Source organism: Rattus norvegicus, chromosome 8 (assembly GCF_036323735.1).
Source record: "Rattus norvegicus strain BN/NHsdMcwi chromosome 8, GRCr8, whole genome shotgun sequence".
NCBI classification, from domain to species: domain Eukaryota; kingdom Metazoa; phylum Chordata; class Mammalia; order Rodentia; family Muridae; genus Rattus; species Rattus norvegicus.
Window position 1 is genome coordinate 59999030 of NC_086026.1, and position 16364 is coordinate 60015393.

The window sequence follows — 16364 nt, forward strand, 5'->3', positions numbered from 1 at the left end:
TGAGCCTCTCTCACTGAACCTTAAACTCATAGATTTGGCAGAACTGGCTGGCTAGCAAGCCCTAGGCATGCGGCTTCCTCTTCCTCTCCAGTGCTGGGATGGCAGACGCACATCTCTGTGTCTTTTTTTTTTTTATTTTTTATTTTTTAATGTAGGTGCTGGAGCAAACACTTTATTGACTAATTGACTGAATTTTCTAGACAGAATTACTAAGATTCTATTTACCTGTGACTTAATTTACTCATTCAAGTTGTACAGTGCACTCTCAATAATACATGCATAGACTTGCACATCTATCTCTTCAGACAATTTTAGATTTTAGTACTCAATACCTTACATACATTCAGCTCTAGATGACCATGTGTCTGCTTTATTTACTGATTTGCCTATTTTGGATACTTCCTAATAATATAACCTTTAATATATGGCCCTCCGTGACTAGCTTTAAAGTTGGTTTTGGGGTTTTGTTTTGTTTTGTTTTTAGATTTTAAATATGTTTGTGGTGGTGGTTTTTGAGGCAGGGAGGGTTTCTCAGTGTAGCCCTAGCTGTCCTGGAAGTTGCTCTGTAGACCAGGCTGGTCTTAAACTCTGAAATAGCCTGCCTATGTCTCTGCCTCCTAAGTGCTGTGTGTGTGTGTGTGCGTGTGTGTGTGTGTGTGTGTGTGTGTGTGTGTGTAACCCTGTGCTTTTATACATTCAGCTTCCCGAGAAACTGCCAATGCTTCCACAGCAGTTTGTCATTTTCCACACACACTAGCAGTGTGCACATGTTCTAATTCCTCCATTCCTGCCTCAGGACTTGCCTCTTCTTTTTTCTTGTGCCCATCTAATGAGGAATCTGGCAGTTCCTATTTGTGTTAGTTTTGGTTTGGGAGCTGGGGTAGAACTAAAAGAATGTTGAGAATCTTTGCTCATTCCCAATAGTTTATCAAAGTGAGCAAGAGATACATGGTATAGTAGGGGCATGGATTTAACCAGAGAGCATGAAGTGCCCAGGTATTTTGAGGATTGAAGAACTGGTTGTCGGGTTGGGGATTTAGCTCAGTGGTAGAGTGCTTGCCTAGCAAGTGCAAGGCCCTGGGTTCGGTCCCCAGCTCCGGGGGAAAAAAAAAAGAACTGGTTGTGTGAAAGGGAATATGGATCATGAGGCAATGGAGAAAGGGCTCTACTAAACTCTTCAGGATTTATTTGGAAGGCAACAGAAACCAACACATGTGCATGAGTGCACGCGCGCGCACGCACACACGCATATGCACACACACATACATACACACTAATTAAAATTTAGTAAAACTGGACATCTTATTCATCAGTTAAAGGCAGGGCAGATGGTATTGTTACCTGGGCTCAGCACGAAGAGTGGAGTGAAGACAAAGAGCAGAATTGTTGGGAAACTTCAAGGAAGCGTGTAGGAATGTCAGCTCATGAAAGAACTGGAGAAGTAGTCAGAGAAATGGGAGGGGACAGCTGGCCACAGTGTCGTGGACACCAAAGGAACGACAGCCAAGAAAAAAAGAGATGGGTGGGCCAGTGAGCGGAGGAGCCTGCTCACACAAAGAGGGCCTTACAGACAGGAATACCTGTGGCGAGACCGGGCTCAGATTGGCCATTGGCGGTGTGCATGGCTTCTAGCTTAATGAGAAAAGAGGTTGGAAGATGTGGAGAGGGAAGCCTCCGCAACCCCCACTGTAATCTGCAGCAAGAAGCCAAATGCAGTGTAGACGCGTCAAATAAAACAGTCACTGAAGTAGCCACTGGGTTTGGCAAAATGTCCACTTTCATGGATTGTTCAGGGCAGGGTAGGTTAGGGAAGTAAATGAGAAACAGATTCTTGCCAAGAACGGAAAGAGTTGTCCTTTTTCATAAATGTCAGGTACAGTGAAAACCTAGCATGCATGTTATGTTTGCCCCAGAGAATTTAAATACATTCCTTTTGATATCCAGAGCAAGGTGAGGGGTCCTTGGTCACTCCTGATATTTGACTCTGCTTCAAGATTCTGACCAATGTCACAGTAGAACAGATGCAAAAGTTGCAAAGTTAGGGATGGAACTATTGTTTACAAAGAGGTAATCATCTGTCAAAATAAACGAAGAAATGAATTCTAGAAAACTGGAATTCAAGAAGTCTGCAAGATAAAAATCTACACTTGATCTTAGCCAAAAGGCCGAGAAGCGATAAGATAAAAATCTATGTATAAAATTTTGCTCTGGGTTTAAAATCTATATTTTTTTTTCTTTTTTCTTTTTTTTTTTTTCGGAGCTGGGGACTGAACCCAGGGCCTTGTGCTTGCAAGGCAAGTGCTCTACCACTGAGCTAAATCCCCAACCCCTAAAATCTATATTTAATGATGGTTCTTAAAACACTTAACCTCCCCTGAAGCCAATTACTCACCAGAGGTAGTGGGAAGAAAGGATACAGGAGAAGTGGCCCTGTTTAGAAAGGTTCTTTGGAGCAACTCCCATCTGTGTTGTCTGGAAATCAGCAGTTCAGTGCACAGGTCAGTGGCGGTAGCTCAATCTGGTTCTCTATTCCTACCTTTTAAACCACCCCATAAGTGGCCTGAAATAACAATTGTTCTGTTAGACTTTGTTGTGTAGTGTAGGGATTGCTAGGGCCACTTGGTGATAGCCTAATGATATATACACATGCATATACATATACATATATATTTACACACACACATTTATCTGAGAGAATCAAGAAGAATTAGCTCTTTATTCCAACAGTTCAGCAGAGGTGGATACCAATGTATCGAAAATACAGATGAAGCAGAAAAATTCCAAGATACATATAAATACTCAAAGTAAGTCCTGATTATCTAAGAAACAGATTATCTAAACAGATCTATCACTGGAATAAGATTGAACCAGAAACCAAAATAGTACAACAAAGAAAGCCCCAGGCTATAACAAGGGTACTGCCTCAATCCTGGCTATTCCACTGCCTCATGCAGTGTACTCCATAAACCTGTGTTATTCAGACACACAGACACACACACACAGACACACAGATACACACACACACACACACACACACACAGACACACACACACACAGACACACACAGACAAGCACACACAGGAGAGAGAGAGAGAGACAGAGAGAGAGAGAGAGAGAGAGAGAGAGAGAGAGAGAGAGAGAGAGAGAGCTCTCAAAAACTTATCTTTCTTAACTCATTCTATTAGGCCGGTATGACTTTATTATTTAAAGTCAAAGACAGTAGAAGAAAAGCAATCTACAAATCAACACAAACACACACGCAGAGATTGAAAATAAAATTGCCGGGGTTGGGGATTTAGCTCAGTGGTAGAGCGCTTGCCTAGGAAGCGCAAGGCCCTGGGTTCGGTCCCCAGCTCTGAAAAAAAGAACAAAAAAAAAAAAAAAAAAAAAAGAAAATAAAATTGCCTTAAACAACATTATAGAAATTACAATCTTTAGTTAGTGATGGGAACAACTAGATATCCATAAAGAAAAAGACACGAAACTTAGTCATTGCTTAACATCATAAACAGCACAAACTAATGAGGGTTGGGGAGATGACAGCAGCTCTTTCGAATCCTGTTTAAGGAGAAGTTACAGGCACAGATGTTTCTGGCGACTGTTCTCGTACATTAGACAGGAAAGAGGAAATGGTGCTTGTTGTGTTTTATAAAAAAGAAAGAGTCAGTATATGTTTGGCAGAGGTGCAGTATGGTGAGGTGGAAGGGGGCGCCTCTGTGGGCCCATGCTGAGGTAGCCTTTCCCCCTGAGGTACCAGCCATACGATGGATATAGTATGGAATAGAGTTGAGGGACAGGAGTTGAGGGAGTAGAAGCAGAGAAAGGCAGGGGGGAGGGGGAGGGGAGAGAGGACACAGGAGAGAGGGGGAATAGGGGAAGGGGGAGAGAAGAGGGAAAAGAGAGGAGGGAAAGAGGAATGACTGGGCAGGGAAATGTGGAGATTTGGAGAGAGGGGGGAGGGGAATGGTGAGAGATGGGACAGAGAGGGCAAGAAAGCAAGAGAGTAAGAGAGTAAGAGTGAGGAGGGGGCAAACAACCCCTTTTACTGTAAGCCAGGCATATCTGGCTGTTGCCAGGTAACCGTGAGGCGGAGCCTAGAAGAAATACTAATGCTTACTGTATCACAATTAAGACTGCTGCCTCCCTACATTCCCTGACCTGAACTCACAATTCTCTTTCCATCTTCTGCTTTGCAGCATCTACCTCAAACCAGTAGCTCACTCCAGCATCTTTTTGAATCATCACCAAGACGCTGTGGCAAGTTGCTATACCTTGACCTGCTAGATTTTGTATGCTGAGCTTTGTTTGATGAGCAGATTTCCTTGGTCCTCTCTGTGGAGGAGTTAAGAACTGGCTGTCTCCTCCTTATCATCCTTTTAATATACACAGAAATTATTAAGATGAAAGTGTATTTCTGGGGTTGGGGATTTAGCTCAGTGGTAGAGCGCTTGCCTAGCAAGCGCAAGGCCCTGGGTTCGATCCTCAGCTCCAAAAAAAAAAAAAAAAAAGGAAAAAAAAGAAAAAAAAAAGAGAAAGTGTATTTCTGAGATGTGTTTCAAAATCAAGTCAAAGGAGAAAGTACATGGACATCAAACCATTGATGATGGTACGTAGTGCACAAGAAAGGTCATTAACCTTGTTGGTCTACTTTTATGCCTAAAATTCTCTGTGCTGATAGGGAAGCTGTTTTCTTCAAAGTCCTCTCATCAAGGGTTATTCAGTAAGGACATAATAAAAAGCTCTTTGACTCCAGGAACATATAAACTATGCTGGGCTTCTCAGATTTGCTACTGATGGAAAGTGGAGAGGAGTTTAACTAGAAAAGACATCAGGTCATACTCTCTCTCTCTCTCTCTCTCTCTCTCTCTCTCTCTCTCTCTATATATATATATATATATATATATATATATATATATGTGTGTGTGTGTGTGTGTGTGTGTGTATGTGTATGTGTATGTGTATGTGTATGTATATGTATATGTATATGTGTGTGTAGTCTACATTTCTCTCTCTGTTGCCCTCTGGTGCTGGGGATCCAAGTCAGGGTCCTAAGCATGCTAGGACAAATGCTCTTTGAAGGAGTCCTAGGCCCAATCCTGGTTTTGGTAGAGAGCCTAGGCAAATGCATGTTTCTTAGAGAGCTGGAGATGTGTTTCATGGTACTTGCCTACCATTCATGAACCTTTGGTTTGATTCTGTTTTAAAAATTATTTAATATTAGAGATTATAGTTACAACCTTTCCCCCTTCCCTTTTCTCCCTCCAGAACCTCCCAAATAACCTTGTTCTTTTTAGATTCATATCTTTCCCCTTATTGTCACCACACCACACACACACACACACACACACACACACACACACACAAACACACTGACACCGCAGTTATATACTGTCCTAATTAGGTTCCTACTGATGGGCTAAAACACCATGGGGAGGAAAGAATTCATTTCAACTTACAGCTTTTAAGTTCATTATCCAGGAAAGTTTGGATAGGAACTCAAGACTGGAAACTGGAGGTAGAAGATGACATGGATGTTTACTGGCTTGTTCTCCAATGGCTTACTCAACCTGCTTTCCTAATGCACTCAGGGCCACCAGCCCAGCAGTGGCACTACCCCCCAGTGGGATAGGCCCTCCCACATCAATCATTAATCAAGAAAATACACTTATTATAGGCTTGCCTACAGGCCAATCATATGGAGATAATTTCTCAATTAAAATTCCCTCTTCCCAGGTATGTTTAGGTTTGTGTTAAGTTGATAAAAATTCACCAGAACAGTGAGTAAACAAAAATAGAGGTTTTTTTTTTTTTTTGGTGCGTTGTGCTTTATTTAGTCAGAAAGCATATTAAGAATGATGTTTGAGACTGCTCAGAATGTGCTCCTTTCTACAGTCTACTCCAGAAAAAAAATGAAGCTACATCTTCTTTCTTAGATTCCTGGATCCTAAGATTGGTTCATTTCGGATCATATACACACCAAGAGTAATGAGTGGGTTGAGGCTTTGAGTAGCTATTCATAGAAGTTGACTTTTCTGTGCATTTGTAATGAGGAGGATCCAGCTCAGGTTGATGTCCAGGGAACCAATGAGGCTCTCGTTTAAACCCTATGGGAAGGAAAGACAATGGGAAAACAATCAACGAAGAGTTTAGTGACAGCTCATACCTTTTCTTAGGCCTGTCAAAACTGAGACGAAAGAGAAATTGTTCACGTCATCACAAGTTCATCTTGGGCTTGAGTTCCTTCTATATGCCCGGAGCTGTGATGAGTGCTTAGAGTTAAGGAATAATGACAGGAGTCCACCTACTATGTGTTGATTGTGGCTTTTTGCTGTTGTAGCTTGCATCGTATGTTGTTTCGAAGCAGTGTCCAAACTAGAAAGAAAAAGTAATAGATTGAGAATCTATCTCTGTAGATAGTAGTTGGGACCGGAGAGATGACTAAGCAGTTTGGAGTACTGACAATTCTTCCAGAGGATCTGGGTTCAGGTCTCAGCATCCACATACCAGCTCACAACTGTAACTCCAGTTCCAGGGGATCTGACACCCTTGCACAGATCCACATGCAAGCAAACACACACACACACACACACACCACACACACACACACCATACATACCACACACACCACACACACACACCACACACACACACACACACCATACATACCACACACACCACACACACACACCACACACACACACACCATACATACCACACACACCACACACACACACCACACACACACATACACACACCACACAAACACACACACACACACACACACCACACACACACACACACACACACACGGAGTTTTTGTTTTGTTTGTGGTATGCTTGCCTCTGCCTCCTTCGTGCTAGGATTAAAGGCACGTGCTACCATTGCCCAGGATAAACCTTTAAAACAACAACAACAACAACTAGATTCAAAAGAATCTAGTAGCCTATAGCTAACATCAAGAAGTAAGGGACAGGGGGTTGGGATTTAGCTCAGCGGTAGAGCACTTGCCTAGCAAGCACAAGGCCCTGGGTTCGGTCCCCAGCTCCAAAAAAAAAGAAAAGAAAAAGAAAAAAGAAAAGAAGTAAGGGACAGTGTAACATGAATTCAGTCGCTCTGTCATATGAAGTAGATTAGAGGTTAACCATTGGATGTTTGTTTAGGCGACTGAAGGGCAAGGTTCAGGTAAACAAGTCGAGAGGAGAAGCTAGCCTGAGTCAGAAGACACTGTCCTTCTGCAGATTAACCGGCAAGATCCAAACACAGCAAGAGAAAATGAGATCCACTTATCATCTGATAAGTGACTGGGACTATTCAACTTGATGCTAAAGTGGGTTAGGTGGTCCTGCTGAGGGATGGTCTCTCATCATTCTATAGAGAAAATCTCACGTGGCCAGTGCATTCGTTTTCTAAGAGAAAGACACAGAAGAAGAAAAGGCTACATTACCTGGGAAGGCAAGGGTTTGGGCTGCACAACATTCTTTATATCATATCTTTCCTGGTTCCAGTTGCCTATCAGGGTACGGTCCGAATACGAGTTCTCATTAGTGGTGCACCTCCATCCGTACTGAGAAAACTTGGACATGTTATTCCAGTCTGTCCACACCTCACCGTGACCATCAGCATAAATAAGGCTGCCATAGTGTGGGTTTCTGAGGTAACAGACAAGGTTTTGTCTCTGGAAAAACAGAAAACATAAAAGCTTACCAGAGAGCTGGAAAGTTGTCCCTTTCTCCTCTGCTTTAAAGGTCAATGTGCTAATATGGGCGCACCTTATTAACATGCTACGCTTTTGTTCAAGCATAACTTATATGGGTCTGATTCTTCCTCTTCGAGAATCTGTGCCCACTGGTCTGTCCTGTCAGTCAGCAGCACTGGATGACTGACTATATAAATGCCACCGTCCCACATTCCTTGATCCACATATCAGCATCCCCAACATTGTCTGAACAATTAGCTGAATGTTTTAGTGAGATCGAGATGTAAGAGCTGAGGTACGAGTCTATTGCCTCTGAGAGAATGAAAGGTAAAAAACTGAGTTACCAGATAACAGGATAAACAATTAATGATAACTTTTTTTAGGTCAGCCTGGATAAATTAGCTCTCTTTTTGCCTGACAAAGATGTTCTGTTCACATTCTTCACTTTCTGTGAACATTTATGTATCTTTCCATCTTAAATATATAGCTTATTTCTGTGAAAATTTATATCTTTGTCATAGGTACAAGAACAAGCAATATGTTATCTACTGAACACCATATGTATAAAGGACAGATGCTGTGTTTTGTTCATTGTTTTTACATATCCTCCCAAACAATAGTTCTTTGCCCACAGCAGACAGTAAGTATCTGTATTTTAGACTGTTGGCAAGCAACCAGAAGCCCAACCTTTTGTTACTAAGTAAGTCTGGTCCTTGGTCTTAGGAGCAAGATGGTACCTGTATTATTGATGTGTAACTTGATGGTGAATACAGTGATTTGCTGGAAATTTTCAGAGAGCAGGGATTTTTATATGGCAGTTCCATGTTCATTAATGTCTCCAAACCTGATCTTTCCAGTTCTGCTAACAAAGGTGTGCAGATCACCACAGACAGATGGTCATGGTTTGAGAGACACAACCCGACTGCCTTTCACAGGCAGGCAAACCCAATACCATAGCAGTGAAGGATGGGACTGTAGGTGACTGTCCTCACATCATCTACCTTTGTGAAGGTATGAGCCTGATGTCACCACCAGCAGGATGACTGGGTATGTGGACCCAGAAAGCCCAGCAGGCCTAGTGTTTAGAGGTGAGGCTGACCCACAGTCTGAGAGGACAGCCATGCAGTCAGTTGTCAGGGACATTTGATCAGTCAGTCACTAAGTCCTGCTGACTTTTGAATCAGTCTGCTACTTTTCATCTTTATGGCCAATTTGCAGTTCAGATCACTGTCTCCTTTTGTCCCTTGTACTGCAAACAGCCTTTTATTGGGTTTCTTTGTCATTAACCTTGTTTGTGACTAATCCTTTTTTCCATAGGAAGAGTGGGATTTTGAAAATAAATTATATTGGCTTCCAAGTTTAAATATCTTAGTGGTTGTTGTTAGAACACCTGGATTTTAAAAAATGATTTATTATATATATGACTACGGTGTAGTTATCTTCAGACATATCAGAAGAGGGCATTGGATTCCATCACGGAAGATTGTGAGCCACCAATTGATTGCTGGGAATTGAACTCAGGACCTCTGGAAGAACAGGTTAGTGCTCTTAACCACTGAGCCTTCTCTCCGGCCCATAACACCTAGACTTTTAAATTTTACTTTATAGGCTACCTAGACCACTTTTGACTAAGAAAACGACAAAGTTAGCAACTGCCACAAACAATAGGTAGGGAAGTCAGCTTCCTGGAGAGTTCTCCTTTTTGAGTATGTGAATTACTGATTGAGGTCTGTGCTCAAACTTGGTGGGACCACTCATGGGAGAGTTTAGTCTACAGGTCACTTCCCCCCATATTTCTTTGCATATCCTTGAGCATTCTGACATATTTTCTATGGTCTTTAGAGACCAGGGTGGGTGCTTGGGCTGGGAATCATTGCCCAGCGTTGTGAGGAAGTGGAATACCTTATCATTCTTGGTGGCTGGGAATCATTCAGTTTTCAGTTAACTACTGCCAGACAGACACGCCCCATCTCCTCAATGTTAGGGTGCTAGATCTTCTTTTCAAATGTGATCTTGGGCAGAAAGTTGGTTTTTCTGAAGGCCACCTGATCAGGATTGTCAAGAACAAAAAGCCCTTACCAAATCAATAAGGTAGCTTCAGTGTTTTTTTTTTTTTTAATGAGTTCAAAGTTTTTCACTTTACATTTTGAGAGCTCTTATAAAATTCCTGCATCAGCCTCCTACTGGCTGCCATACTGGACTTTTAGTGGCTTTCTATATTCTCAGAATAAGGGTTAGGTTATTAAATGGTTACAACACTATTTGGCCCGGCCCCTTTTTAACGCTACAATGTCACCTGCTATTCACTCTCCAGCCAACTGTGTTCAGCCAGTCAAACTTTTTTTCACTTTTATGAACATTGTTCCTTCTGTCTTTTTAATTCTTTTTATCTGGATAAAATGAGCTCCCCTCCCCCAATCAACTTTTAGTTCAGGCTGACTTCAGGGAATCTATACCTCCCTTCCCCAACTTGGTAGAGCTTCCCCTTGTGTACGGTTCATTTATAGTGTCCCGAATTCCTGCATTCACGGTAGGTACACACACCATTCTATTTGAGTTGCCTCTTTTGCTGTGTCCATTTGTCATCTTGACAGTAGGTAGGTCAATTGTAGTCCATCCATATACCTCCTAACTGCTCTCACAGTGCCATGGAACAAAACAGGCGTTCAAGTTACTTCTTGAAAATAGGATATACAAACACCTGGAAATATGATGAGTAGCTGAGAGAACAGGAGGCAGCCATTTCAGGAGATAATACAGTTCCAGAGCCCTGTGCCTCTGGAATACGCAGGACTCGCCTCACCCCTCAGTTAGTGACTGTTAATGTGACCTCAAGCAAGGGTGGCGAAAACACTCAGGGCTGTCCGTGTACGACCGTCCGTGCACTGAAAGGAAAACGAGCCTTTGGAGGCGCACGAAGGTGAAGGGGCAAGGCCAAGAGCTCCATTTCACTTTTACGCTTCAAGTTCCCCTAGCAGGGACTCTATAAATGTTTATCCAGGTAACTACAAGCTGTTTGTGCGTCATCAATTAGTGCCGGGTGGAGTAGGGAGGGGGAAGGTGAGGTCTATGAGAAGGAAGTGACGTAAGAATGTGCGCCCTAGAGATCGCCGTAAGGGAGCCGGAGGAGGCCATGGTTCCTAGGCGCCTCCTGTTGGTTGGGGAGGGGAATTTCTCCTTCGCCGCTTCTCTGATCGACGGCCTGGATCCCGACGTCAGTGTTACCGCTACCGGCTTCCAACACCGGGCGGATCTGGAGGGAGATCCCGTAGCTCTAGAGAACCTACGGCGCCTGCGCGAACGAGGTAGCGGGTCCCCGCCCTCCGCGAGGCCCCGCCCAGACCGTGGGGGTGTGGCTCGCTTGAGGAATGCGAGTGCACCTCCTGGGAGCGCTCACGTGGATGCATTTGTGTGCTCAGGCATGGGCTGGTCTGCGTGGTTTGCGGGGTGGTGGTGTTTGTCCAGATTACAGATTTTAAGACTTTTGGTCTACATTTCACGCCTTTAAACTTTGTCAGGTGTTGAAGTGCGTTTTGGTGTGGATTGCACCCAGCTAGCAGACGAGAGGGAGTTTGATCGAATTTATTTCAATTTCCCGCACTGTGGACGAAAAGCTGGAGTAGCTAAGAACAGGGAACTGCTTGCCAAGTTTTTCCAGAGGTGAGGAAAGACGAGTCCTCGCATGGAAAATGTTTCCAGGTGTCCATAACCAAGTTATCGTACACAGACTTTGTGGTTGGGGAAATAAGTTGCTGGGATACATGAGGAAAGAAGATAAAACCCAGAGAAACCCATAATCTTGTCTTAAAGAGATACATATAACCCTAGTTCTTAAAGTACAAATAGGCGTTACGAGGAAAAGGGCAAGATTATTATTTTTATTTTAAATTAGTGTGTGTATGGGTATGGTGGCCAGAGGACAAAAGTTGGCCCTCCTTCCATCCTGGCTTGGTGGCAAGCACCATTACCCATTGGTCACCTAGATAGCCTCAAATTGTTCGTTTAAAAAAAATTATGGATATGGGTGTTTCGTTGGGATGCATGTCTGTGCAACATTTGTGTGCCACCTGCCCAGGGAGGTCCCATGTAGAGGGCATTGGATCCCCTGGGACTAGATGTACTACTGATGGGTGTCGCCCTCATGGGTGCTGGGAATTGAACTTCTGAACAGCTAATGCTCTTAACTGCCGAATCCTCTCTCCAGCCCACCTCAAAAATGTCTTTAAAATGCAAAATAGTAAGAGTCATTATAGCTTGACTACAAGCATGAATTTAAGAGCCACAGGGCCTGGGTTCAAATCCCAGCTCACCATTTACTAGTTAAAACTGTCGGCAAGTTTAGCCCTTACCCGCCCCCCCCCCCCAATCTATAAACTGGGGCTGCTAATAGCTGCTTCTTAAAATGATTTTGAATTTAAAATAGTGCTTTACATCAGTATACCAAACTGATAGTGGTGGAAGGCCCCACTGGGCTATAGGTGTTGAGAAACCTTTAGCAAAGGCAGTATTTTAAGTTAGGGAGTTGGAATATAGACGAGTTGTGTGGATGGTGATTATTAAAGCCAGAGCCTCATGCACGATGACATAGTGCTCAGCCCAGCCCTGACCTGTAGAATAGGCAGAGAGCATAGTGGGGAGAAGCAATGCAAATGGTGAATTCTATACAAGAGCTTTACCGACTCCGGGCCTTTCTGTGGCACACAGGAAAACAAAGCACAAGCAAAGCTGGTGACTAGTGTTGTTGTGGGGGCACTGGTAGACTTGTTATGTGCTTAGGTTTACTAGAGCATGGCAAATAAGATTAACTTTAGTTATGTCAGAGTTAGACCATGTGTGTATTGTTCATTCCTTTGGTAATTTCTGTTTCTGATAACTTCCTGGTGTTTGTCCCTTTTAAGCTGTGCTGATGTCCTTGCAAAGGAAGGAGAAGTCCATGTGGCACTGTGTAGAGGACAAGGTGGAACTCCTGCTGACAAGCCCCAGAGAGAGTGGCACAACAGTTGGCAAGTAGTTGCCATGGCAGCCCTGGGAGGGCTCATTTTAAGTGATGTGTGTCCCTTTAGCTGTGAGGCTGTGCCAGGATACAAGTGTACTGGGTATAGGTAAGTAATGCCATGGGCCTAAACCGTCTCCCCTTTCAGCTTTTGCATGAAGCATTAAAAAATAATTAAAAGCAGACCTTTTCATTTCCAATTTCCTGATGTAATGGAAGCCTTCATATATATATATATATATATATATATATATATATATATATATATATATATACATATATATATACACATATATATATACACATATCTATTAAATTATATCTATAATCTATATATATGTTTGTATGTATAAACATATGAATATATTATATATGTGTATATATAGTTAATTTAACCTAAATTAAATATAAATATATAAGGCTTAAAGTTATTTGTTCATTTATTCTGGCAGGAGTCAGGATAGGCCTTTTCATATAGAAGGTGCTTTGACCTATATCTTCACCCAGAGCCTACCCTTTGAAAGCTCTCGGCCCAGAACATTCAGAGTCAGACTGGAGGACCGATGGTTTTACTTTACAGAACCAGAAGCCCTTCTAGGAAAGCTGAACAGGTAATCTTGCGTGTGTTGACATTTTGCCTGCATGTCTGTGTGAGGTTGCCAGGTCCACTGGAACTGGAGTTATAGACAGGTCCGAGCTGCCCTGTGGGAATTGAACTCAGGTCCTCTGGAGAAGCAGCCAGTGTTCTTGACCTCTGAGCTGTCTCTCCAGCCCTGCAGTTAATCTTTCATTTAGCTGGGAATCTCTTCTGTCCCTAGTTGTCCCATGATTGTCTAATGGTTACTGCATTTTGAATGTATGGTAGTGATGTTGGTTCTGTGGGCGCTTGCCAGGCTGTTACAAAATAGGGGTGGTAGCAGATTATATGTTAATTCTCTGGCCTGGGAGTATAGTTCAGTGGTAGAGTAACTTGCCTAGCATGCCCAAGACCAGAATTTGCTCCTGTAATTGAAAAAAAAAAAAAAAAACCAAAAAATCAAAAAACAAAAACAAAGCCAAACAAACAAAAAAACCCCAAATATTAAAAAAACCCAAAACAAAAACAATCACCCCAAACCAAACCAACATGCTATTTCTCCATATGACAAATGATTCATTTTCAGGATCAGTTTAAGGATACTTGTTTTCTATATAAGAACAGATGACTTTAATTCTAGCACTTATAATTATTATTGTCAGTGAGAAGTTATTTTATGTGTTTAAACAGGCGGTTCCTTGAAGCACCTTCCTGTCATCCTATCAGAACCATCAATGAGAAACTCATTGCTGAATTGGGCAAAACTTTTCCCTTAAAAAGGCTGAGGTGTCCCCTCCCTTTGTTGTCACAGGGAGGCCCCAGTGTCCTCCCTCCAGTAGCCTGTGACCTTCTGCCTACCTTTTGGATTTGTCTACATGAAGATAGCTCATGTTCTGAGCTCCTGAATGGTGAAATAACAGAAGACATGGAAGAAATTCCTGACTCAGGTTCAGAGTGTACCCTTCCCAAGAGTCCTGCGAGAGATGGCTGCAAAGCCGCTCAGGAAGGAGTCTGTGAACAGGTCAAGCTCCGCCTCAGGCCTTCTCTTCTTGTCCACGCTGAACCTGTCATCCATTCTCCAGAATTCCTCCCAGGCTCTCTGTACGTCCTCAGTGGACCTGTCTTTCGGAAGTGCCATATTTTACCCTTTACGATGCCAGCATTCCACGAGACTTTATTCATCCTTGGGTTTAATAGGAATACGAAGGAGAGCTGCCTTCTGCCACTGCTGGATCACCTGAAGGATACTCTAGGTAACTTTCTGACCCAGACGTTGCAGGAGGACTCCAGTTTGAGCACGTCAGTGGATTTTGTCCTTCAACCAAATGGAAAGGATTATGTAATTCATGTGAAGTCTCTTGATTTTGGCCCAGATTGTACTGAGAATCTTATTATTGGGTCTATTGTCACATCCACGATTGTTAAACACAAACACCAGTGTTTTGTGTTTGTTTCTATAAATTTGGACTTATTGGTTATGCTTGCCTATGATATTTCTGATTGGAGAATATTGTGGACTTTTGATAACCGTTTCCTGAAAAGATTTGCCCCTGGGAAAATAGAACACTTTAAAAGCTATTCTCTTTATCCTCCATGCTATGTGCATGATGTTAGTTTCTGGTTAGATGAAAAGAACACATTTGATGAACTGGAGTTTCACACTGTAGCCCGAGCAGTGTCCCGGGACACTATCGTTTCCATACAGTTCCTCGATCGTTTCCAGCATCCAGAGACTCAACAGGTCAGTCTCTGCTACAGATTGACCTATCAGACTTGTGATAAGGCACTCACCCCACAGCTGGCAGCAGCAATGCAGTCCCAGTTCAGGAAAGAGATTCAAAGAGAGCTCCACGTTTCACCTCGATAGGCTGCAGTGTATGTTGTATGTGGGTGAAAAAGAGCAATTTGAAGCTTGCTCCTTTCCAGACTCTGGTGGGTTGTTTTGTTTGTTTTGTCTGTTTTGTGTCTGTTTTTTTTGTGGTGACCCAAGTATTGTTGATGGACCCTAAAGATTTTATACCATTTAAATGTATAGATGGGCCAATGTATAGGTGATGGTGTGCTTTGATTCTGGTACTCAGGGGACCTGTCAAGGCTACATAGTGAAGCCTTGTCTAAAAAAAAAAAAACAAACCAACCGAACAAAAACACCCCTACAACCCAATGGCTGGTGACTTTATTGTGCTTCAGTTTTTTGATCTCGAGTAATGACTGAAACAACAAACAATATAAGAATTTTGTACTTTAGCTGCTCTCTTGCTGAAGAGGCTATGGAACCTGTACATCTCGTCACGTGTATTTAAATATATATACCATATATACATATACCACATTTCCAGTTCCTCTTTCTGGCATGTGTTACACATTTGAGATTATCACTGTGAGACCGCTATTCTTCATCCTTGGCTGTTGAAGTCATAGAACCCAAAGTGTCAGAACCAGGGCTGGCATTTGCAGACGGTCTGACCAAGGCTCTGCTCTGTTCACATCCTTGCTGCTCTCTCCTCAGTCTTCATCAAAGGAAATACGGATACATGTGTGTCCTACTGATTGGATGTGGGCTGGTAATTAATGACTGTATGGGAACTGACATAAATGATCTATCTCCATTTTTAAGATACAGGAAGTGGCATCGTAACCCTTGGGGACTTCATCAAGCTCAGTGTTTCCTCTAGAATCCTCTATGCATGTATCTCTACAGTCGGCAGCACTGCTGTTAGGATTGGGTGAGCAATCACCTAGAGTTGTCTTTGTAAAGTAGCTTTGGGAAAGGCCCCTGAGACCAAGTCCAGACCCCTCCCCCTTAAAAAACAAAACAAACAAACAAAAAAACCACTCCCAACAAGAGCTTTTGTTCTTTTTTCTTTCTTTTTTTTTGTTTGTTTTGTTAATGTAGTGAGAATAGTATGTGTTTGTACTCAGTTCCCATAATGGAATACAGCTCCATTTATTATCCAAGCACTTTGGGCCTTGGCTTCCTTAACAGTGAAAGCAAGGAGGGTGAGAGAATTAAAAAGCACGTATGTAAAAGCTACCTCCAGCCCCGTTATAGCAGTGTCAGTGACATCTGCCTGCTTTTATTGTCTGCATAGCATTTC

General features: G+C 42.7%; 3 protein-coding genes across 6 annotated transcripts in view; 2 read left to right on the top strand and 1 right to left on the bottom strand.

Moving 5' to 3' along the window:
- Positions 1 to 5004: 5004 nt before the first annotated feature.
- Positions 5005 to 10753, bottom strand: Cfap68 (cilia and flagella associated protein 68). 3 transcript variants are annotated; one of them, NM_001134636.2, is made up of 4 exons: positions 8434 to 8673; positions 7445 to 7675; positions 6306 to 6372; positions 5005 to 6104 (listed from the first exon to the last, which is right to left on the bottom strand). In NM_001134636.2, the coding sequence occupies exons 1-4, from the start codon at positions 8524 to 8526 to the stop codon at positions 5956 to 5958; spliced, it is 540 nt and encodes a 179-aa protein (NP_001128108.1). In that variant the 5' UTR covers positions 8527 to 8673; the 3' UTR covers positions 5005 to 5955. The 3 variants fall into 3 exon arrangements, with proteins under 3 accessions (NP_001128108.1, XP_038937883.1, XP_038937882.1); XM_039081955.2 differs by lacking the exon at positions 8434 to 8673 and adding an exon at positions 10398 to 10753 and having other exon boundaries at positions 5799 to 6104; XM_039081954.2 differs by lacking the exon at positions 8434 to 8673 and adding an exon at positions 10241 to 10732 and having other exon boundaries at positions 5799 to 6104.
- Positions 10754 to 10788: 35 nt separating this feature from the next.
- Fdxacb1 (ferredoxin-fold anticodon binding domain containing 1) lies at positions 10789 to 15596 on the top strand. 2 transcript variants are annotated; one of them, NM_001401039.1, is made up of 5 exons: positions 10789 to 11001; positions 11215 to 11356; positions 12595 to 12798; positions 13142 to 13300; positions 13957 to 15596. In NM_001401039.1, the coding sequence occupies exons 1-5, from the start codon at positions 10830 to 10832 to the stop codon at positions 15131 to 15133; spliced, it is 1854 nt and encodes a 617-aa protein (NP_001387968.1). In that variant the 5' UTR covers positions 10789 to 10829; the 3' UTR covers positions 15134 to 15596. The 2 variants fall into 2 exon arrangements, with proteins under 2 accessions (NP_001387968.1, NP_001101615.2); NM_001108145.2 differs by lacking the exon at positions 12595 to 12798 and having other exon boundaries at positions 13993 to 15596.
- Alg9 (ALG9, alpha-1,2-mannosyltransferase) overlaps positions 14400 to 16364 on the top strand; it is a 71731-nt gene continuing 69766 nt past the window's right edge. The window contains exon 1 of the mRNA XM_039081868.2: positions 14400 to 14519. The gene's annotated coding sequence lies outside the window, so the exon portion shown is untranslated. The remainder of the gene's footprint in view (positions 14520 to 16364) is intronic.